This window comes from Schistocerca cancellata, chromosome 2 (genome assembly GCF_023864275.1).
Source record: "Schistocerca cancellata isolate TAMUIC-IGC-003103 chromosome 2, iqSchCanc2.1, whole genome shotgun sequence".
Taxonomy (NCBI): Eukaryota; Metazoa; Arthropoda; class Insecta; order Orthoptera; family Acrididae; genus Schistocerca; species Schistocerca cancellata.
In genome coordinates this window covers 143,623,111-143,648,306 of record NC_064627.1, presented here as the reverse complement: position 1 = coordinate 143,648,306, position 25,196 = coordinate 143,623,111, and the positions used below count along the sequence as shown (strand labels likewise).

The 25,196-nt window shown below is 45.4% G+C and overlaps 1 protein-coding gene across 1 annotated transcript in view; it reads left to right on the top strand.

Annotated features, from left to right (window-relative positions):
- The window catches only part of LOC126161432 (dehydrogenase/reductase SDR family member 11-like), a 112,868-nt gene extending 92,337 nt beyond the window's left edge, over positions 1–20,531 (top strand). The window contains exon 6 of the mRNA XM_049917233.1: positions 20,358–20,531. Coding sequence (XP_049773190.1) covers positions 20,358–20,399 — 42 coding nt within the window. The 3' untranslated portion in view covers positions 20,400–20,531. The remainder of the gene's footprint in view (positions 1–20,357) is intronic.
- Positions 20,532–25,196: the final 4,665 nt, after the last annotated feature.

The following is a 25,196-nucleotide window of genomic DNA, read 5'->3' as shown; positions in this document are numbered from 1 at the left end:
GAGTGAAAGAAAAGAAGACTTACACGATTTGCTGAATGGAATGGGCACTCTAATGAGTATAGAATATGGATTGAGAGTAAATCGAAGAAAGAAATGATAAACAGCAGAAATAAGAAGAGGGAGAAACTTGACATCATGATTGACGGTCACGCCATAGATGAAGTTACGGAATTCTACTACCTAGGCAGCAAAATAACCAATGACGGACAGAGCAAGGAGGACATCAAAAGCAGACTAGCAATGGCAAAAAAGGCATTCCTGGCCAAGAGAAGTCTAATAGTATCTAACATAGGCTTTAATTTGAGGAAGAAATTTCTGAGTATATACGTCTGGAGCACAGCATTGTATGGTAGTGAAATATGGCCTGTGGTAAAACAGGAACAGAAGAAAATCTAAGTATTTGAGATGTGGTACTACAGACGAATGTTGATAATTAGGTAGACTGATAAGGTAAGGAACGAAGAGGTTCTATGCAGAATCGGAGAGGAAAGGAATATGTGGGGAACACTGACAACGACAAGGGACAGGATGATAGGACATCTGTTAATACATCCATCAGATAATTGAGGACCTAGGTTGCAAGTGCTACGCTGAGATGTAGGGGATTTGCATAGGAGGGAAATTCGTGGCGGGCCGCATCAAGCCAGTCAGAAGACTTATGACGAAAAAAAAAAAAAAAAAAAGAAACACGCAGGACTTGACCAGAAATAAAAGTGACAGGAGTGGAAGATGCGGATGGCCATGCATTTTTTGACGTGCGTCGGCTGAAGAATTACCATATGCGTTAGCGTAATTAGCGCTGGCACAGCGCTAATCCGGAGGTCGTGGGTTCGAATCTCTATGGGGTAATCAATTTATGTATAGTTTTTATGCTTCTTACACTACAAATAAAGCGAAGTAATGTTGCGTATATTGTATTTATTAATATTTTCGTATAAAGCAAGAAAAGGAAAGGCAAAGAAAAATGTGGGATTGCAAATAAATTTCGAGGAAATGAGATACTTTTATTATTTAGAGAACTTTACGTGTGAAATTAGATACTTTTATTATTTAGAGGGGAAGCAGTAATTTTTTCGGCGTCTTGCACAGGCTGTAGACGCGCATTTTCCTGTAAATACATGGTTGTTTTAAAGTTTCTATACAAAAACAAACTTGGTTTACACAAAAATAAAAGGCTCCCTCTCATTGCACATATTCGCAGTAAACAGCGCGTACGCATCGTTCCGCTAAATATTGGCGTTAATAACTTATCAATGGAATGTGGTCAGATGTCTTCCCGGGATATAATTTCTTTTTCTCTCTCGAGGAGATAAGAGCAGTTTCGAAGCTTCTGATTGAATTCCTTAGCTTACGATAAAAATAAACACCGTAAGGTTGGACTAGCGGTGTGAGTTTGGAGCGAATCATTTTACTACTGCACAGTGGCAGTCCGTGCTTATATTGAAAAATATCGCAGTATAATTGTGGATTTGTTAACCCTCCCCCTCCCCCCCTCGAGTCAATTAACAGAAGAAATTTGTTTTTTTGCACACAGAATTTCGTTGCATTTTTGTGAGGTGAGTTATTCATGAAAGGTATAGGTTATTGTTAGTCAGGGCCATTCTTTTGTAGGGATTGTTGAAAGTTAGATTGCGTTGCGCTAAAAATATTGTGTGTCAGTTTAATGTTGATCAGAATAAGTAAAGAGAGAAATGTCTGAGTACGTTCAGTTTTGCTCAGCTGTTTGAAAGCCAAATAACGTGAGAGGTTAACCAGAATAAGAGGTTAACCAGCACAGTAATTCATAAATTTTTCTAAGGGGATGTTTCATAACTAGAAGCCTGCTTCAATTGGCAATCCTCAAGAGTTAACCTCGGTAGCGTAGACCAAACTTTCGACATGATCCCACCCACATAAATCCATGGGATTCAAATTCGGAGGTCTTGGAGACCATGGCACAGGCAGTTCTCTACCTGTCCAATGTCAAAAACACGGCCGAGTTGCAAGCCGACGCACTTGTTAATGAAAATGGGCTGGAGATCCGTCATACATGAAGCTTATGTTCAGGCGTTGGTTCGGTTGGACATCATCATCTACATCTGGAAGTACAGTCCGGAGAAATCACATGTACTGCTGTCCAGTTAGTCTCTGTGGTAGGAAGTGTGGTCCAGCTATGCGGTCTCTGAGTAGTCCTGTCAAGAGGTTCAATGAATAACACAGCTGCTGTCGTGATGCGTGTGTTGCATTAGAACTGACATCGGCTCAAATGTGGCAGTTATGGCATTTAAAAAGTCACAGGTAAATCCAGCCTCATCCGTAACCAGAATACTATTTACAAACAGGGGATTTAGGCTACACCGTTGTTGCACCATTGGCAGAAATTCTCTCTGTTGAGGGCTTGCACTCTCTGGAGATGATATGGATAGAGTACTTTCTTCCACTACCGCCTTTATCGCGCATTGTGCGCAGGGTCGGCACAGTTAAGTACGGATTTGGCATGGTTAATTGTAAGGGGTGGCCAGATGCCCGTCCTGCTGCCACCCCATACCCCCCGAGACAGAATCAGTGTACCCCAACTGTCTGCATCTAGTGTAAATCGTGAAATAGTGTGAATGTGTTTAAAATGTCTACGAGTCGTGGAACTGAGGCGGGGCGTAGGGACCAGCCCGGTATTCACCTAGTAGGATGTGGAAAACCGCCTAAAACCCACATACAGGCTGGCCGGCACACTGGCGGTCGTCGTTAATCTGCTGGGCGGATTTGACCCGGGGCCGGCGCGCCTACCCGAGTACAGGAAGCAGCGCGTTAGCGCTCTCGGCTATCCTGGTGGGTATATGGATAGAGTACTTCCCAATGTAAAAATCGCTAGACACTGCTGTGACTCAGGACACGTTCTTGGGTAACAATCCTCCTTGTTGAAGTACTCGGACATTCGTGTAGAATGTGTAACACCCTTCCCTCAACATCGGGTATTATCGATCTGGGTTTCCCTAAGGTGCTGATGTAGCCGACTAAATATACGCCTGTCGATTTGCCTGCGGAGACGAACAGATTCTTCATACAATCGTACAGCCTCAAGGGCACTGCCATTCCCTTTGCCATACATTAAGTGCATGTCAGTGTACTTTTCATTGGTGTAACTTCTGTCCATGGTGCATTCACGTTCGTAACTGACTGTGAGGAGGTAAGACACAGTGCACGGAGGGAAAAGGTAAGCAATTACACATACGTAAACAAACAGATAATCGATCCAAAACCTTGAGATACCAACGTAAATACTACAGTATCCAGGGGCGTTTACAGTTGATCCCCAATTCGAATTAATGCGAAACCTCAGCAACGGTTGATTTGCGTTGAATTGATGCGAAACCTCGGCAACGGTTGATTTGTGTCGAATTAAAGCGAAACCTCGGCAACGGTTGATTCGCGTCGAATTAATGCGAAACCTCGGCAACGGCTGATTTTCGGACGCAAGTTTATTGGAGATTTTTAGTTACTTTTGGCCTATACTTTCCATGTGTGAACTATTGATCATCACTTCTGAAACACCCTGTATAGTCACGACACACACACACACACACACCTCCTCCTTCTCTTACGGTCTTACAATACTGTCACAGCGTGGAGAAAACAATTCACTCATTCTTTTCCTTTGAAACTCTTCCTTACTCATGCAGCAGAGCTTCAAAATTTTACGTGCGTTACAGCAGACATCTACTCCCTTCCCCCGATAATAAACTAACTAAAATACCTCTTACATCTAGCACACAGAGAGTAATGGACAAACAGTTATCATTAAACTAAGTACAACAACTTGGAAGGAGTCTCTGAGCCTTGAACATAAGTCGTGCTTGTGCCTCTCCTGCTTCCAACTGAGTCCATTGCACACTTCGATGAACAACTGTTCAGGCACTTCTACACCAAATGTCACCTCAAAAAATGACTCTGAGCACTATGGGACTTAACATCTGTGGTCATTAGTCCCCTAGAACTTAGAACTACTTAAACCTAACTAACCTAAGGACATCACACACATCCATGCCCGAGGCAGGATTCGAACCTGCGACCGGAGCGGTCACGCGGTTCCAGACTGAAGCGCCTAGACCGCACGGCCACACCGGCCGGCAAAAGTCACCTCCTCTCAGCACAAAGAATTTCTTTTGCCACTATGGTCCACTCCGAAACTTATTCTCACACTCATATCCTTACTAGATACTACATATCGCACCAAGAGTTAATCTGCTTGGTACTTCTGCTACTTAATGTTACCCTTTCTGCAGATCACTGTCGATCTGCCGAGTGGAAGCAAAACTTTCTTACTCGCCACCACTGACTCCCTTGTTGTCGATGTCTTCCCAGTCACCTCGGAAACATGAATCGTTACCAGAAACTGATTCTTATCGATTTTGTGCGTCTTCTCCGCATGGTCGGAAGGACTCGCTGCTACCGTAACCTTCATCGCGTAGAGAGCTAGAATGCGACTGTGATCAGTATCAACAATTACGTCACCACTGACCTTAATATCACCCCACACATTGTCTACCATGCACATCATACTCCCACACGAACTCTTTTCGACCATGCCTGTATCTACATCCCATCAGGGCCTCTGAATGCTGACACTAGCTAATACCTATTTTCAAACGAACTGCTCAGCACTCTCTCGCTCCTAGTAAGCTCCACTTTGTGACAGGTTCACCAGAATCATCCCTTCTGTGTCAATGTAAGGGACAAATAGATTATGATCGCCAGTGGCAACAACCGGATCATTGCTAACATCGCCTGCGATCGGAACTACGAGGGTTGCCCAGAAAGTAATGCACCGATTTTTTTTCCTCCAGCAATTCTTTATTGAACATAATGAGAATTCCACACGAATGAATGGTGTTTTACCTATACATCCTATTTTTCTACGTTCTATGGTCTTCCTCCAGCACGAAACAAGGTCGCGTATGCCCTGTCAGTACCAAACCTTGCCCTGTTCACTGTGTGAGTCACCTCCTCGTCGTGCTCAAAATGTGTTCCACGAATGGCATCCTTTACTGGCCCGAACAACATCAGCTCGCTGCAACATGTCAGGTGTGACAGCTGTGGATGGTCTCCGCAATCGCTGCAAGTCGTGGAGAGCCAAAAAATTTTCAAATGTGTGTGAATTTCTACGGGAACAAACTGCTGCGGTCATCGGTCCCTAGACTTACACGCTAATTACACTAACTTATGCTAATAAAAACACACACAGCCATGCCCGATGAAGGACTTGAACCTGAGGCGGGAGTGGCCGCGCAGTCCGTGACATGGCGGCACTAACCGCGTGGCCACTCCGCTCGGCCGTGGAGCTCCGTCGAACAGCCCTCTGATTTTTTTTTTTTTTTTTTGGTTTGTGGTTTTAGGGCGCAAAACTTCTATGGTCATTAGCGCCCAACAGCCCTCTGATGACGTCACCCTCCGTGCCCAGCGACTAAATGTACTTCTGTCGACAGAAAATGCTCCATAAACTTTGTGTGGAGTCCTGCCCACTCATCACTTATATGGTGCCCAAAGGATGCTGCTTTCTCGGATAGCTATACAAATTCAAGCAAATCACATTAATACTTTATTACAATAAAGCGGATTGAGAATATTTAACTTTGGTTTACAAGAACGTATCGCATGCAATGGGCGACATGCAAATAATCAGTGTTCTTTGCAATATACAATGTTTCTACTAGAGTCGTCTTCTACTGTCCACAAGGCTGGCAGGAGCGCCCCTTATATTCTCTTCGTACAGAGACCGCTCCCGTCTTGGTGTGGTCCTAGTCAGCGGGTTATTGGCTGACGTTGTTTCACAGCCTTCTCTGCTCTTGCGTTCTTCATCTTCGTGCCGGCGCTTTCGGTAGCCGGAACACTTTGCACAAGCGTTTGTGAATATTCCCCACAATTTCTTTCTCTGCGGTGAGAAATTCAATGACGGCACGTTGCTTGTAAAGTACCATCACCTGCAGACCCCATTTAGAAACTGTCCTGCAGCTACGCTATCTGTCGGAAGTGATTGAAACTTGGCGCGTTCACTCAGGAGATTAAAAATAATTCATACGTAAAGCCGCCGGCACACGGACCGTGCTGTCGAACGGCAGCGTTGAGCGTGCCGAGTTCAACGTGCTGCTGGACGCTCAGAAATGATGCGACTTGTGCACACGGTACGTGGGCACCAATGTGGTATATGCGATCGCAACGCACTCCAACGGCAGTTGCAGGATATTTCTAGTTCGTAAATCACACTGTTTACTAAACAGGCCTGCGTAAAATTCCCACGTTAGCTCTATTAAAACACATATTTCCTCCATTGTCCATAGGCTAGTCACGTTATTCTATATGTAATATACACAAACAAAAACTTCAATATCCACGTACATGTTTTAGACGAAAAGGAAAGTACCATGTCCAATCAGTAAGGACACAGGCTTACAAAACTTCCATTACAAACAGCGCGATACAAATTTGCAATAGTTCTCCACATAAGATAAACATTATTTCATCATTCCCACATTTCAGTAAAACCCCAAGATCTTTCTTACTTGGTCACTGTTCCTACCCAATAGCAGAATCTTTGCATCATGAGAATTACGAAACGTAAAAGAAAAAGGAGCAAAATATCTTTAAACAAGTAGCTACAAGTTGTCCTGTAGATAAAGCCAATAGAACTAATTCACTCCTCAAAAAAAGGTGAACTTATATTTACATCAAATATTAAATGATGATGGCGTCCTCTTGGGTAAAATACTCCGGAGGTAAAATAGTCCCCCATTCGGATCTCCGGGCGGGGCCTACTCAGGAGGACGTCGTTATCAGGAGAAAGAAAACTGGTGTTCTACGGATCGGAGCGTGGAATGTGTTGTGGACTGGCAAGACAGCCAATCCACTAGGAGGAAGCCGAAAGGCACGCGTTTAAGCTCACGCAGGCTGGCGTGAGGTATGTTTTACAGCATCAATAGTAACTGGTAATGGCGCCTTGCTAGGTCGTAGCAAACGACGTAGCTGAAGGCTATGCTACTATCGTCTCGGCAAATGAGAGCGTAATTTGTCGGTGAACCATCGCTAGCAAAGTCGGCTGTACAACTGTGGCGAGTGCTAGGAAGTCTCTCTAGACCTGCCGTGTGGCGGCGCTCGGTCTGCAATCACTGATAGTGGCGACACGCGGGTCCAACGTATACTAAAGGACCGCGGCCGATTTAAAGGCTACCTACCACCTAGCAAGTGTGGTGTCTGGCGGTGACACCACATTCCTCCCCCGCAAATCGGCGGACGGTTGTGGCATAAGGCTTTCGCCCGCCGTGGGGAGGACCCCATGTTGACGTATGCGACGAGGTCGGGAACCTAACTACAGGCGAAGCTGTGCCACCCCCCTGCCATTCGGGCCGTGGGGAGCTAGGAAACGCCTGAAAACCTGCTCCAGGGTGCACGCCAACATGAGGTGTATGCGCCCGTAGAGAGTCCGGAGGGGCCGAAGGGTCGACCTCCATCGGGCCGGGGCACCCGACGGGCGAAGACGACATATGGTCCGGAGCGGGCAAGAGTTCCATGGCGGAGGACAACTGGTCACGGGAAGCGATCGCCGGCGCGTGACCCAGGGAGGCGCCAGGCGGTTGCAGCGACGCATCCACTGTGGGCGTCGCCGGCGGGAGAACAGGCGGCGGCGACGCCGGCGGCGGCGCGTCGCCATGGGGCAAAATGGAAGGCAGCGTCGGTAACACCTGGGGCTGAGGCGAGCCAGTAGATGGGTCCCCAGGGCGCTGACCGGACGGCACCGTCGCTGAAAGCAGACGGGGAGCGGCAGATCCCGTGCGACGACAGAGGCGCAGCTGATTGAGATGCCGACGCACCTTACCAGAGGCCCCCAAAACCAGATACATAGCGCGGCCGAGGCAGCGAAGAATGCGCCCTTCGAGCCAACGCCGTGAACCTCGATAGTTGCGATAGGAGACAACGTCGCCTGGAGCAAAAGCAAGTGTCTGCCGCTGCACAGGAACCTGATGCGGCGGATGTAGCAAAGACATCAAGGTGCAATGAGGGCGACCGTGGAGCAACTCAGCCGGCGGGCGACCATCTCGGGGCTGAGAGCGATACGAGGACAAAAAGAGCAATAACGCGTCCTCCCGAGAATGCGACTCTTTCAACTTCAACATCTGTGACTTGGTAGTCCTGACCAAACGTTCAGCGGCACCGTTGGACTGTGGCGAAAACGGCGCGGATGTCAGATGTTGAATACCATTGGCCTTGCAGAATGACTGAAATTCGGCGGACACGAATTGTGGGCCATTGTCGGAAACAATAGTCTGTGGAAGACCTTCAATGCAAAAGATAGCGGATAACGCTTGGATGGTGGCAGATGACGTCGTGGAAGACATCCGGACAACAAAAGGAAAATTACTGAATGAATCGACCACAACCAACCATGGAGCATTTCAGAATGGACCAGCAAAGTCGATGTGTAAGCGTTGCCAAGGGGAAGTGGCTTTCGGCCATGCAAAGAATTTCCGCGGTGGAGCTGATTGTTGTTCGGCACACATCATGTAAGAAGAGCACATATTCGTAATCGCGGCATCGATTCCGAACCAAGTACAGTGCTGACGAGCAAGTTGTTTCGTTCTCACTATACCCCAATGGCCTTGGTGGAGAATCCGTAAGACAGAGGACTGTAACGAACGTGGGACCACGACCCTGGACTGATCATTATCACAACGCAACAGCAAAACACCATGTCGTACAAAAAGTCTCTCCTTGTGAGCAAAAAATCGGCGAACCAACGGCTCCCCGATCCGTGACTTCGACAAGGGCCATTGCGTAGCAACAAAACGAAGAACGGTAGCAATGACAGGGTCGGCAGCTGTGGCTGTAGCTACACGACGAAAATCAATCGGAAACGATTCGACCACGTCATCTGTTTCCGCATCAAGGAACATGCAAGCAAGTTCGGAGGAATCGAATGCTATAGCCTCAGCAACAGGCAAACGGGACAATGCATCGGCATTTCCGTGCTTAGCAGTGGACCGATACAAGATATCGTAGCGGTACTGCGAGAGGAAAATAGACCAGCGAATGAATTTCTGCGCTGTACGTGGAGGTACAGGCTTGGTCGGATGAAAAAGCGATGTCAAAGGTTTGTGGTCTGTGATGATGGTAAAGTGATGACCATACAAGAAATCATGAAACTTTGTAACACCAAAGTAAAGCCAATGCTTCTTTCTCGATCTGTGAATAATTTATTTGCGCAGACGAGAGCAATTTGGACGCAAAGGCAATAGGGCGATCGTGCGAACCATCTTTGTGCGCAAGCACAGTACCGATCCCGAAATTGGATGCATCCACCATCAACAAAAGGGGCTTCCGGGGATCGAATGGCAAAAGGCAAGTATTGGAAAACAACGCCGATTTCAACTGGCGAAAAGCGCGTTCGCATTCCGTCGTCCAGACGAACGGAACACCTTTACGGCGTAAGCGATGAAGCGGAGCTGAAATGGAAGAGGCGCGGCGCACATAGCGATGATAATAATTAATTTTGCCCAGCACACTCTGTAGCTGCTTCAGATACTGAGGCGAAAACAAGTCGTGTATGGCACGGAAGTGCTCTGGACTGGGATGTATGCCTTGGGCATTGAGTACATGTCCCAGATATGGCAAGTCGCGAGCAAAAAACACACATTTGTCCTTCCGCAAGGGAAGAAAATTTTGTCGCAAGACCTGAAATAACCTTCTGAGATTGGCTAAATGTTCTTCTTCCGTCCTTCTGGAGATCACAATATCGTCCAGATAGTTTGCTGCAGTCGGGACCGACGCACACACAGTTGGTAGATATTGCTGAAACAATGCAGGGGCAAATGCACATCCGAATGGCAGTCGTTTGAATCGATACAAACCAAAATGCGTGTTAACCACCGAAACGCGCTGGGATTCTTCATCCACCGGTATTTGCAAGTACGCATTTGCTAGGTCCAACTTCGAAAAATATCTACCCGGGAACAGATTGTCAAAAAGATCTTCCGGGCGGGGTAAAGGAAAAGTTGCAGTCACTAGTTGTGGATTCACTGTTGCCTTGAAGTCCACGTAAAGTCTCAATTTTCCGGAAGGTTTTTGCAAAATTACTAAGGGTGATGCCCAGAGAGAAGCCTGCACACGTTCAATTACACCTTGTGATTCCAATCGTGTAATGTTTTGCGACCTCATCACGCAATGCGTGGGGAACATTGCGCGGTCTAAAAAACTTCGGTTGCGCGTTTACTTGCAGTTCCAAATGTGCTTTATAGTTCTTAGCGCAACCGAGGCCCGGTGCAAAAATGTCTGCAAATTCTTCACATAGATGAGAAACACTGTCTGTAGGCACAGTCTGGTTCACTGATAGGACCTGATTTACTATAGACGAGTTAAACAACTGAAATAAATCTAAACCAAACAAGTTCACTGCAGAAGAAGAACGAAGGACGTAAAATGACAGAAGTTTTGTTTGTCTCTTGTATGTTGCAAGAACTCTGCACTGTCCTAACACAGGGATCGCTTGTCCGGAATACTAGTTAGACTAACATTTGCGGCATGCAACGGAGGTGTGTCCAGCTGTTTGTATGTGTCGTGATTGAGTAGTGAAACTGCAGCTCCGATATCGAGCTGGAACGGTATCACTTTGCTGTTAATGTCCAAATCAACAAAAAGTTTATTGTCCTACTGACGACAAGAGCGACTGTCTCGTGCAACGTGAACTGATACTGGTACAGAATCACTTGCGACTTGACGGGATTTCCGGCGATGTCGACGCACACTATTTGTGGGATGAACACAGTCACTGTTAGAGAGAGTAGCAGTGGGTGGAGTGGCATGAACTAGATGAATTTCCATGGGCAAAGTGTCGCGAGCCTGAGTATTCTTGGTTCGATTCCGATTCCGGCGTGAAACAAAGGGCCTGGAATGGTTGTGAGCTTCCGATCGGAGCTTTTTCTGGCAAACACTTTGAACATGTCCTTTTTTATTACAGAAAAAGCAAATAGCCTGGCGTGACAGGCAATTCTCACGCGAATGTCTAGTAGCACACCGCGGGCATGATTTCACTGCATTTGCTTGCTGGCGCGGTGCACGTGGCTGAGAGCCAGGCGGCTTTGGCACTGCCGGGCGCAAGGACAGTTTACTGTTCCATGCAGCTCGCCCGGCGGGCCGGTTAACCTGACACACGGGTGGCGAAGGTTCAAATGATTCCTGAGCAAAGTCAAGTGTGTCCTGCCGATCCAATATGTCCATCACTTGTTGAAGGGTGGGATTGACTAGTTTCAAAATCTGTTCCCGCATACGAACATCAGAAACATTCTGTGCAATTGCATCACGCACCATAGTATCTGAATAAGGGAGTCCTCATTGACACTCAAAAGCACAATCCCTAGTAAGGCCTTGCAAGGTTGCAACCCACTCTCGATTAGTCTGACCTGCCGTACATTTTGTACGAAAGAAGGTACACCGTTTGGCAACTACATTGACTGATTCTTTGAAATATGCATCTAATGCAGACAAAATTTCTTCGTAGGACAGAGTTGCTACGTCGCGTCTGGGAAATAATTTGACTATCACACGGTACGTGTGGACGCCGACGGACGAAAGGAGATAAGGCTGCCGCTCATTACCTTGAATTCTGTAGGCGGCGAGATGGAATCCAAATTGGCGTGACCACTCCGTCCAGCTTGCCAGTGCCGCATCAAAAGGACGAAAAGGTGGTGATACTGCGTGTTGTGGCTGCGTGAGCGGTGGAGCGGCGGCTGCAGCATCGTTTTGCAGTGCACGTTGATCCTGGATGAGCTGTCCAAGGGCATCCAGTAAGGCCTGCGTCTGCTGATTCTGTAAGCGATAAAATTCGGACAGTACATCTGGAGATTGTGGCGAAGCCATTACACAAGTAAATCAGGGCAGTATGGTTACGAACGCGAATTGGGCTCGTCGCCAATCCTCGGCGATAACTGTTGTGGACTGGCAAGGCAGCCAATCCACTAGAAGGAAGCCGAAAGGCACGCGTTTAAGCTCACACAGGCTGGCGTGAGGTATGTTTTACAGCATCAATAGTAACTGGTAATGGCGCCTTGCTAGGTCGTAGCAAATGACGTAGCTGAAGGCTATGCTACTATCGTCTCGGCAAATGAGAGCGTAATTTGTCTTTGAACCATCGCTAGCAAAGTCGACTGTACAACTGGGGCGAGTGCTAGGAAGTCTCTCTAGACCTGCCGTGTGGCGGCGCTCGGACTGCAATCAGTGATAGTGGCGACACGCGGGTCCGACGTATACTAACAGACTGCGGCCGATTTAAAGGCTACCACCTAGCAAGTGTGGTGTCTGGCGGTGACACCACAGAATGTCAGATCCCTTAATCAGGCAGGTAGGTTAGAAAATTTAAAAAGGGAAATGGATAGGTTAAAGTTAGATATAGTGAGAATTAGTGAAGTTTGGTGGCAGGAGGAACAAGACTTTTGGTCAGGTGAATACAGGGTTATAAATACAAAATCAAATAGGGGTAATGCAGGAGTAGGTTTAATAATGAATAAAAAAAATGGGAATGCGGGTAAGCTACTAAAACAGCATAGTGAACGCATTATTGTGGCCAAGATAGACACGAAGCCCACGCCTACTACAGTAGTACAAGTTTATATGCCAACTAGCTTTGCAGATGATGAAGAAATTGATGAAATGTATGACGAGATAAAAGAAATTATTCAGGTAGTGAAGGGAGACGAAAATTTAATAGCCATGGGTGACTGGAATTCGACAGTAGGAAAAGGAAGGGAAGGAAACGTAGGAGGTTCAAATGGTTCAAATGGCTCTGAACACTATGGGACTTAACATCTGAGGTCATCAGTCCCCTAGAACTTAGAACTACTTAAACCTAACTAACCTAAGGACATCACACACATCCATGCCCTGCGACCGTAGTGGTCACGCGGTTCCAGACTGAAGCGCCTAGAACCGCACGGCCACACCGGCCGGCAAACGTAGGAGGTGAATATGGATTGGGGCTAAGAAATGAAAGAGGAAGCTGCCTGGTAGAATTTTGCACAGAGCATAACTTAATCATAGCTAACACTTGGTTCAAGAATCATGAAAGAAGGTTGTATACATGGAAGAACCCTGGAGATACTAGAAGGTTTCAGATAGATTATATAATGGTAGACAGAGATTTAGGAACCAGGTTTTAAACTGTAAGCCATTTCCATGGGCAGATGTGGACTCTGACCACAATCTGTTGGTTATGAACTGTAGATTAAAACTGGAGAAACTGCAAAAAGGTGGGAATTTAAGGAGATGGGACCTCGATAAACTGAAACCAGCGTTTGTACAGAGTCTCAGGGAGAGCGTAATGGAACAATTGACAGGAATGGTGGAACGAAATACAGTAGAAGAAGAATGGGTAGCTTTGAGGGATGAAGTAGTGAAGGCAGCAGAGGATCAAGTAGGTAAAAAGACGAGGGCTAGTAGAAATCCTTGGGTAACAGAAGAGATACTGAATTTAATAGATGAAAGGAGAAAATACAAATATGCAGTAAATGAAGCAGGCAAAAAAGAATACAAACGTCTAAAAAATGACATGGCTAGAGGACAAATGTAGGATGTAGAGGGTTGTCTCGCGAGGGGTTAAGATAGATACTGCCTACAGGATAATTAAAGAGACCTTTGGAGAAAAGAGAACCACTTGCATGAATGTCAAGAGCTCAGATGGAAACACAGTTCTAAGCAAAGAAGGGAAAGCAGAATGGTGGGAGGAGTATATAGAGGGTCTATACAAGGGCGATGTACTTGAGGACAATATTATGGAAATGGAAGAGGATGTAGATGAAGATGAAATGGGAGATATGATACTGCATGAAGAGATGGACAGAGCACTGAAAGACCTAAGTCGAAACCAGGCCCCGGGAGTAGACAACATTCCATTGGAACTACTGACGGCCTTGGGAGAGCCAGTCCTGACAAAACTCTACCTTCTAGTGAGCAAGATGTATGAGACAGGCGAAATTCCCTCTGACTTCAAGAAGAATGTAATAATTCCAATCACAAAGGAAGCAGGTGTTCACAGATGTGAAAATTACCGAACTATCAGTTTAATAAGACACAGCTGCAAAATACTAACGCGAATTCTATACAGACGAATGGAAAAACTGATAGAAGCCAACGTCGGGGAAGATCAGTTTGGATTCCGTAGAAATGTTGGAACACGTGAGGCAATACTGACCTTACGACTTATCTTAGAAAATAGATTAAGGAAAGGCAAACCTACCTTTCTAGCATTTGTAGACTTAGAGAAAGCTTTTGACAATGTTCACTGGAATACTCTCTTTCAAATCCTAAAGGTGGCAGGGGTGAAATATATGGAGCGAAAGGCTATTTACAATTTGTACAGAAAGCAGATGGCAATTATAAGAGACGAGGGACATGAAAGGGAAGCATTGGTTGGGAATGGAGTGAGACAGGGTTGTAGTCTCTCCCCGATGCTATTCAGTCTGTATATTGAGCAAGCAGTAAAGGAAACAAAAGAAAAATTCGGAGTAGGTATTAAAGTCCATGGAGAAGAAATAAAAACTTTGAGGTTCGCCGATGGCATTCTAATTCTGTCAGAGACAGCAAAGGACTTGGAAAAGCAGTTGAACGGAATGGACAGTGTCTTGAAAGGAGGATGTAAGATGAACATCAACAAAAGCAAAACGAGGATAATGGAATGTGGTCGAATTAAGTCGGGTGATGCTGAGGGAATTAGATTAGGAAATGAGACACTTAAAGTAGTAAACGAGTTTTGCTATTTGGGGAGCAAAATAACTGATGATGGTCGAAGTGGAGAGGATATAAAATGTAGACTGGCAATGGCAAGGAAAGCGTTTTCTTCAGAAAATTTGTTAACATCGAGTATAGATTTCAGTCGTTTCTGAAAGTATTTGTATGGAGCGTAGCCATGTATGGAAGTGAAATACGGACGATAAATAGTTTAGACAAGAAGAGAATAGAAGCTTTTGAAATGTGTTTCTACAGAAGAATGCTGAACATTAGATGGGTAGATCACATAAATAATGAGGAGGTATTGAATAGAATTGGGGAGAAGAGGAGCTTGTGGCACAACTTGACCAGAAGAAGGGATCGGTTGGTAGGACATGTTCTGAGGCATCAAGGGATCACCAATGTAGTACTGGAGGGCAACGTGGAGGGTAAAAATCGTAGAGGGAGACCAAGAGATGAATACACTAAGCAGATTCAGAAGGATGTAGGCTGCAGTAGGTACTGGGAGCTGAAGAAGCTTGCACAGGATAGAGTAGCATGGAGAGCTGCATCAAACCAATCTCAGGACTGAAGATCACAACAACAACAACAACAACATTATAGTATAGGTAGTGTCACCGCCAGACACCACACTTGCTAGGTGGTAGCTTTTAAATCGGCCGCGATCCGTTATTATACGTCGGACCCGCGTGTCGCCACTATCAGTGAATAGCAGACCGGGCGCCGCCACACGGCAGGTCTAATCCAGAGAGACTCCCTAGCACTCGTCGCATTTGTACAGCCGACTTTGCTAGCGATGTTCACTGTTTACATACGCTCTCATTCGTCGAGACGACAGTTTAGCATAGCGTTCAGCTACGTCATTTGCTACGACCTAGCAAGGCGCTATATTCAGTTACTTCCAAAATGTATTCTGAACAGATAATATTGTGAATCATGTACCGCCAAGAGCGACGTTCATCGTTAATGGATTAAAGTTAAGTATCAAACTAATTACATCCGCTTTCTGAATTCTAATTCCTTGTCATGTTCCAGACCTCACGTCGGTATAGTTCTTCCCTCCTCACGCCAGCCTGCGTGAGCTAAAACGCGTGCATTTCGGCCTCCTCTAGTAACACGGTGTTGGCTCTTCTGCCAACACAACAGTATATACTTATATTAAACTAATAATAAAGCATCAGAACCTATTAAAACGCGAATGTTAGAAAAAAATTTAATCGTGGGTAGACGCGAACCACCGAACTATCACACATCATGACGCAAACAAGTGTCGCTACTCACTACGCTAATCCAACAACACGGATTTGGTAGCCATTCCTAGCATGTTGCCATATGCTAAAAGCTTTAATCGTAGCTATGTTACTAATCGAAATTTAATGGTAACAAATTGTACCAAGAACAATACGTTTTTGGTGAATCCTCAGTGTGTCGCTGCTCTCATAATACGCAAGTATTTTGTCACGAGTATGACGTTTCTCATTACTTTATTGCAACGAATCACACAGTTAACAACGGGTTTTCCAGTGATTCTCAATTTGCTGGATCTCAGAAACGGCATGTATACGTAAAGGCTTGAAATGAATGCCAATATGGCGGCTCGCAACTCTGTGCTGAAGGGAAATGGCGTGCATGTGACGTAGGTTTCGTTGTGCCATCTGATTGGTCAACGCTCAGACACACGCTCAGAATATCTGACGTGCTAGATATTGCTCTGCACGTTCGGAAAAGCTCCCGAACGTGCTATTGCACTCCATGTCGTCAGAAATTGGCCACGCTCGACGCTCAACGTTCGGATGCATGGTCCGTGTGCCGACGGCTTAAGGTTTCGCATTCGTAGCAATGTTTTCGGCTGAGAAAAATAAATCAGTGCAATATTTTCTGGACAACCCTCGTACCTCGCTTTGCACATCACCATGTCAAACATCTGCTCATGCGAGCTTCCCTCGGTACTGCTTGCGGCTGTCACACCAGACGTTAAATTTCATCATCACTCATAATTAACTCGCCACAACTTCATCCTCTCCAAACTCCTTTGATGAAGTGGGAAATCACGTACTCAGTTGAGTATTGTCATCACATTTCGTAGCTGCAGATTTCCTGCTGGTTCCATCTGAAACTGCGGAAGCAACACTACAGTTTCCTTGCTGCAGTGCCACAACTACTTCAGGTTGAAATTCCTCATTGCTTACCTTATTCTTTTCTATCTCCTTTTCTTCTACCGTCCTGAACTCTGCGCTGTAGAGTCTCGTTACTTGGCTGTCGTTTTTACACGCCAGCTACGGTCATTATTCACAGACTCTGACTGTCCATTTAACATTGTTGCTCTCCCCTTGAACCTTTCCTGATCTTGATTACTCTTGTCTACCTGCCCCTTATTGCTGTCTCGCCCTGGAACTTCCTCGTCAGACATCTCCCCTCGCCGGATTTCTATCCCTCTGATCTGCTACTGTCTTATCGGATCCTGCTCCACTTGGAGTGCAACATCCACTGACCGCGCCTCCTGTCCAGCCATCTCTTTACTCACTCCATCCGCCATATCTTTATACCGCTTACTTACGTCGTGGCACATTTTTTGTCCCATTTCCTCAATATCCTTGAGCACCATATCGATTGCATCTTGCCCGTCAACTGAATTTGCTTGTGGCTTAGTGAGCTGGCTCAGCTGAACATCTCTAAGTGGCGAAGAATCGGACCAAGCGTTAACGTCCACTTCAGCAGACACTCTGGCGTCCATACTGTGAGCTTCTGTCCCTTTTTTGCACACTCCTTCAATGTTTAATTACAAACCTCTGCCACAAATACGTAATACGAATTTTCCGACAAAATGACTTCGAGAGTAATATATAGAGCAAATAAACCAAGTAATCCTTATTGATAATGAGCAGTGTAAACTAATGACTGATACACTAGAAAAAACAGCTTGGTACAAGAAAGAAGGGAATAACCGACATCTTACAAATCGCCGACAAAAAGAAACGATGACAGTGTCCGTACAGTGATTGCTCCGACGTTGAACAAGACATAGGATGTCATAAGCAACTACCATAACTAACAGTGTCGCTGATGAGCCTTGGAACGCTTATTCAAAAGTATCGAGATACAGGCTTTCTAACTTAGCCAAAACCACTCAGCATTCATATATATTTAATTGGTACAAGAATGCTTAAGATGCGAAAATGAATTACAAAACTGGAATAAAATTAGATAATTTAGTCCAGACAGGATTTACGCATTTCAACATCTCAACCCTCTGCGAGGTACTTAAATGTGATTTGCACAGTATCTATGTAGAGCATGTGGAGAGGAAAGTGGTTTAATGTAAACTTAGGCTTCCGCGGCCGTTGTCACTGTCCATAAAATTCTTCAGGCTATTGTTAAAATCCATTCAAAAGCCACACGTGTCCAGTACATGTAAACAGATGTGTACCGCATTTGTTTCATATAACTAGCATCTGTGAACAATATGTATATGAACATGAAGTTTTGGACAAGGTCCTTAGTGTTTTTAAATACTTTATCGGTGACAAGCGTTTATAATACGCTGAGTTTTCCACTTGACATCTTGTGCATGACGTTCAGCGTAAAATGAACATGTTTTTCTACATGTGTTTAAGATCTGAGATGACAGCAAAGACGGTTGAAACCGGTTGTCTTGAATAAAAAATATTGATGTCATCCTGGCTTTTGAATGAGTTTTAACAATTACAACAGATCGCCATTCAATACTCTCGTAATGAGAAAATTCAATTTTCAGGATATTTGATCGCAGTATGCAAAATTCCTCAAACGTTTCGGCCACTGTTGCAAATAGCGTTCCTCAGGACGTTTTTTTTTACTTCAGGATGTTTTAGTTCCTTCAGTAAGCAAAACATCCCGAAGAAAACCATTTAAAACTGTGGTCGAAACGTTGAAGGAATATTTCTTATTGAGAATGCAGTCATATACCGTCGACAACTTAATGAACAGAAAAACGATTTATTGAGTGTATTCCATAGATAAAGAGATGAATTTAATTTAATTGAAGTTATTTTAACGAAATACACTATTGGCCGTTAAAATTGCTACACCAAGAAGAAATGCAGATGATAAACGGGTATTCATTGGACAAATATATTATACTAGAACTGACATGTGATTACATTTTCACGCAATTTGGGTGCATAGATCCTGAGAAATCAGTACCCTGAGCAACCACCTCTGGCCGTAATAACGGCCTTGATACGCCTGGGCATTGAGTCAAACAGAGCTTGGATGGCGTGTACAGGTACAGCTGCCCATGCAGCTTCAACACGATACCACAGATCATCAAGAGTAGTGACTGGCGTATTGTGACGAACCAGTTGCTCGGCCACCATTGACCAGACGTTTTCAATTGGTGAGAGATCTGGAGAATGTGTTGGCCAGGGAAGCAGTCGAACATTTTCTGAGTCCAGAAAGGCCCGTACAGGACCTGCAACATGCGGTCATGCATTATCCTGCTGAAATGTAGGGTTTCGCAGGGATCGAATGAAGGGTAGAGCCACGGGTCGTAACACATCTGAATTGTAACGTCCACTGTTCAAAGTGCCGTCAATGCGAACAAGAGGTGACCGAGACGTGTAACCAATGGCACTCCAAACCATAACGCCGGGTGATACGCCAGTATGGCGATGACGAATACACGCTTCCAATGTGAGTTCACCGCGATGTCGCCAAACACGGATGCGCCCATCATGATGCTGTAAACAGAACCTGGATTCATCTGAAAAAATGACGTTTTGCCATTTTGCACCCAGGTTCGTCGTTGAGTACACCATCGCAGGCGCTCCTGTCTGTGATGCAGCGTCAAGGGTAACCGCAGCCACGGTGTCTGAGCTGATAGTCCATGCTGCTACAAACGTCATCGAACTGTTCGTGCAGATGGTTGTTGTCTTGCAAACGTCCCTATCTGTTGACTCAGGGATCGAGATGTTGCTGCACGATCCGTTACAGCCATGCGGATAAGATGCCTGTCATCTCGACTGCTAGTGATACGAGGCCGTTGGGATCCAGCACGGCGGTCCGTATCACCCTGCTGAACCCACCGATTCCATATTCTGCTAACAGTCATTGTATCTCGACCAACGCGAGCAGCAATGTCGCAATACGATAAACCGCAATCGCTATAGGCTACAATCCGACCTTTATCAAAGTCGTAAACGTGATGGTACGCATTTCTCCTCCCTACACGAGGCATCACAACAACGTTTCACCAGGCAACGCCGGTCAACTGCTGTTTGTGTATGAGAGATCGGTTGAAAACTTTCCTCATGTCAGCACGTTGTAGGTGTCGCCACCGGCGCCAACCATGTGTGAATGCTCTGTAAAGGTAATCATTTGCATATCACAGCATCTTATTCCTGTCGTTTAAACTTCGCGTCTGTAGCACGTCATCTTCGTGGTGTAGCAATTTTAATGGCCAGTAGTGTAGGACTGTGTTGAGAAATGAGTCCTAGCATCGTCTTTACTATGTCCGCACTAAACTATGGTGGGAGCGAGGTGAGGCGTCCTCACAGAGAATTAATCCATTATGTAGAAAAACAAAAATCGCAGCTCAATTATTTGCAAGTTCTTAATGCCAATGTAAACTTTTGTTGCAGGTACACGATATAATTGTGATGCCAACTGGCCAGCCAGACTAAGTTACAGTGGATCCTATATCTATCTGCAAAAGATTTCTCTAACAAATGTGCTGATGCGAGAACAGTATAGCTGTATTACTATCGTATAACTGGAAATGTTTTATAGAATAAAAAGTCCCTTATTAAATAGTATGTCTGTGTTTTTATATCTTTTACACCAGCCACAGTTCCTATGAAACAACCTGTGATATGAGGGTGTATCAAAAAGAATCAACCGATTTAAAAAAATCGTAACTATTATGTTATTTGAGACATGTGCATGAACAACGTGCTGTTGGAAAGAGCAAACTCTCGAGTTTTGCACAGTTCCCCCTAGGTAGCAGCAGTGCGCACCCACTTCAGTTCTAGAGACCATTAAGTCTCCAAGTTCACAAAGTATGTTGAGCAAATAGTCAGTTTCAATAACGCTCCAAGTTCGCTGAATATGTCGAGCAAATAGTCAGTTTTACACTCACTCTCTCTCTCTCTCTCTCTCTCTCTCTCTCTCTCTCTCTCTCTCTCTCTCTCTCTCACACACACACACACACACGCACACACACACACACAGACACACACACACACACATAAGATTTTAATTCTTTCGCTTCCCAATATTTTGCTGGAAACAAATTTAAAATGTTTTGCAATACATCCGATCCCAAACAGCCCACTTCACCTTTTAGTACAAAGAATCAAACGATTGAAAAAAAACATATAGCTGCAATCCTCCGGCGCCAGTCATGAGTTGCGAGAGATTAGCTCTCTTGCTCCATTCCCAGATTTCTGAGATGTAGCTGAAAAGAAAGGCAGAGATTTACAATGAAGGTCCCTATCGGGACACCTGTTTCTCACCGTGATGTTAATAAATCTTAAATCTGTTGGAGAATTCGGTTTTCGTAGTGTATGTTTGCTCGGTATTTGACCGCTATAAGAGGCAATGACATGACAAACACCTCAATTTAGCGGTTTTCTTCCTGCTTCTCTTACCCTGCTTCGCCTCCCTGATGAATATACCGTTTTCGCAGCGGAGCTCCATGCGATCCTGAAGGCACTAGAGCAGATGAATCGTGTTCGAGGCGATCGATTTCTTCTCTGCTCCGATTCTCTTAGTGCCTTACAATCATTGCAGAATCTGTACCCAACTGAGGATATGGTCCAGCTGATATATGAGCAACTGTACTTGCTCCAACGGCGGGGTAAGGAGATATCCTTCTGTTGGGTGCCTGATCATGTCGGAATACGGGGCAATGAACAGGCCGATCGGGCTGCCAAGGAGGCCTGCAGAGAGCAGGATGTGGTCCAGTGTCCTATTCCCTTGCAGTCTATTTCTGCACTCCACAGGAAGTGCATGGAGTTGTAGGAGGAAGAATGGCTGGCGGTAACGGCCAATAAACTGCGGTTGGTAAAGTGAACAACTCGGCCGTGGAGTTCCTCCTGCTGGTTGCTCAGGCGAGAAGAGGTGGCCCTCACACGTCTTCGGATCGGGCACTGTCCTCTCACACATAGCTTTTTATTACGGCTGGAGGATCGCTCGTTTTGTGATGCTTGTGGTGTGCACATCTCTGTCCGGCACATTTTAACATACTGCATTTTATACCGTGATGCAAGGGCAGAAGCACAAGTTGATGGGGATCTGCCTTGTGTTTTAGTTAACGATGAGACGTGTGTGTCTAGGGTTTTAAAGTTTTGTGGTGTGTCTGGACTCTGGCCCAAACTTTTAGGCTTGAGGTTTTAGTGTATTGCAAAGTGGCTGGCTCTTCCCTTTTTTCCTTGCGGTCAGCCAGCCACGTCCATCTGATCCATTGTTTTACCTCCCTCTACCATTTTCTTCCTGCGTTGACCATGTTTTACTACTGACGACATGCTTCGTCCCACGCTTCGCTGTGGGTAGGCACATATTTTTCAAAGCTTGTTACCTGTGTCTTACGTTCTGTTTTCTCTTACTGTTCTGAGTATTTTCTTAACACCCGTCTCACTGTGTTGCTGAGTGAGCGCTGAAGACCTTGTTGTCGTGCGCCCAACAAACCCTCTACTAGTACTACTACTCCTGCTTCTCTCAGTACCTTTAGTTCCCTCTGCGAATGGCTTGATACTTTTCTCGGACTGAACGAACACTTTCACCTCTGAGTTATCAACATACTGTTGGTTGTTCTTTTGTAATTGTTTAAATACAAAGGTCAAAGACATCTCTCGTCGTTCAGCTAACACAGAAGACCGATCCGATGGGGCGCGCTGTCCAGGGGATGCCAGCGCAACCTAAAAGTAGCACATCTACAGCCTGCTTACCGTTTCGATGCCGTGGCCGGCGATGACCCTCTAGCTAGTGCACCAACAGTCTCTCTAAATGTTTAAATAAATGAAATCATTCCCGCTCCCACTGATACTACTACTACTACACACACACACACATAGGAGTACTTGTTTAGACACTTTACCTACATTGAAGAAAAAAAATTGCGACACCAAAAAATAATTACTGCAGAGTAATGAAATTTCGGGAGTACATTTGTCTAGGTAACATATTCAAGTGCTTAACGTTACAAGATTGCAGGTTAAAAGTAAAGCGCGAGATACGCCAATGCCTATGTATAATACTGGTACATTTCAGATCCCCTGCTATACCCGCAGGACAGGACAGATAGTTTAATTTGTGGAAAGGGGCCAAAATGAGTGGCTGTCAGTTGTACTCGAACATAATACTTTATTCATTTGACAAACATTACAAGAGTAAAGAAAACACTACAACAAAGTAAGCCAAACATTAATTTTAGAATTTAATTCCCGGCTAAATGCGCCATTCAATCTCACGCCTCAAGGGCAAAACAACTTTAATTTAAAATCGGCTGAAGGCCAATCACTTAAGACTCAAAAACAAGAATTTTAAAAGGCAGAAGGCCTCATCTTGAAACATTTCTCCACATTAGGCTGAAGGCCCAAACAATCTCACACCTTAAGGGCAAAAACAACTTTAATTTAAAGTCGCCTAGAAGCCATACAAAAACGAACAAGGACAAATAAGAAAAGGCAGTACATCAAACAGCGCTCAGAAGTTTCCAAGTTTCCAAGGGTCGGCCTGGAATTCAAACACTAACACTCGCTTAGGTGAGACAGGCAGTCAGCCCAACAATTCTCAATCCGACAGCAACCCCTCCGACAGACAGCCAACGGACCCAGCGACAGGACAACTTCCGCTCCACCCCAACCAGCACACAACAGGGAGTTCAATGGAACAACGCAGAAGCTATCGGCTCCCACAACGAATTATACATTCGGCTGTTCAAACTACACGCCATGCTGGACAGCCACAACACGACGAGGAAAATACACTGCCTACATTTACGACAACAGCCAGGGCAGGTAACCGGAACGTTATCGGCTACAAGGCAGAAGATTCCACTGGTGCAATTCGTTCAAAAATAATCAATCCACAAGAGGGCGGCTAGATTTTCGCCAACTTGAAAACACACATTGTTGCTCGTGGGAATGTCCCAACAGCCCGCAACGAAATTAAAACTACACAATGTGAACACTTGGGGCTGGATGGTAGATTGAGTAAAGACTATACGTTCGTGTGTGGGATCGGTGAGCCACAGACCTCGTAGCAATGGGAACACTCCGAGCACATGTGGACGTCGCCAGCGGGCCCGGCCAGACAAGCGCCACGGAGACTTCGCCGCTGCTCCACGCCGACCGACCAACCGCCCACGCACAGCACAGCCGGAAACTATAGGCACGAGGCCAAAGATAATACAGGGGTGTGAATATCAATACACGCTGCTGCTGCCATTCGCGGAGAGAGAGGGTAATAGCATAATCGCGATAACCAAAGGAGACTAAACACAGAATGGCAACCAAGGTTTAATGCAAAGATTTCAGACTACCTAAAAGATCAAAACGTAAATTTCTGTTCCGACACTGACAATGTTGTTTATGGAAAAAGTTCAGGGCAATCGTAAAATGCGTTTTAGACAGGTACGTGCCGAGTAAAACTGTGAAGGACGGGAAAAACCCACCGTGGTACAACAACAAAGTTAGGAAACTACTGCGAAAGCAAAGAGAGCTTCACTGCAAGTTTAAACGCAGCCAAAACCTCTCAGACAAACAGAAGCTAAACGATGTCAAAGTTAGCGTAAGGAGGGCTATGCGTGAAGCGTTCAGTGAATTCGAAAGTAAAATTCTATGTACCGACTTGACAGAAAATCCTAGGAAGTTCTGGTCTTACGTTAAATCAGTAAGTGGCTCGAAACAGCATATCCAGATACTCCGGGATGATGAAGGCATTGAAACAGAGGATGACACGCGTAAAGCTGAAATACTAAACATCTTTTTCCAAAGCTGTTTCACAGAGGAAGACCGCACTGCAGTTCCTTCTCTAAATCCTCGCACAAACGAAAAAGGCTGACCTTGAAATAAGTGTCCAAGGAATAGAAAAGCAACTGGAATCACTCGAACAGACGAAAGTCCACTGGACCTGACGGGATACCAATTCGATTCTACACAGAGTACGCGAAAGAACTTGCCCCCCTTCTAACAGCCGTGTACCGCAAGTCTCTAGAGGAACGGAAGGTTCCAAATGATTGGAAAAGAACACAGGTAGTCCCAGTCTTCAAGAAGGGTAGTCGAGCAGATGCGCAAATCTATAGACCTATATCTCTGACGTCGATCTGTTGTAGAATTTTAGAACATGTTTTTTGCTCGAGTATCATGTCGGTTTTGGAAACTCAGAATCTACTATGTAGGAATCAACATGGATTCCGGAAACAGCGATCGCGTGAGACCCAACTCGCTTTATTTGTTCATGAGACCCAGAAAATATTC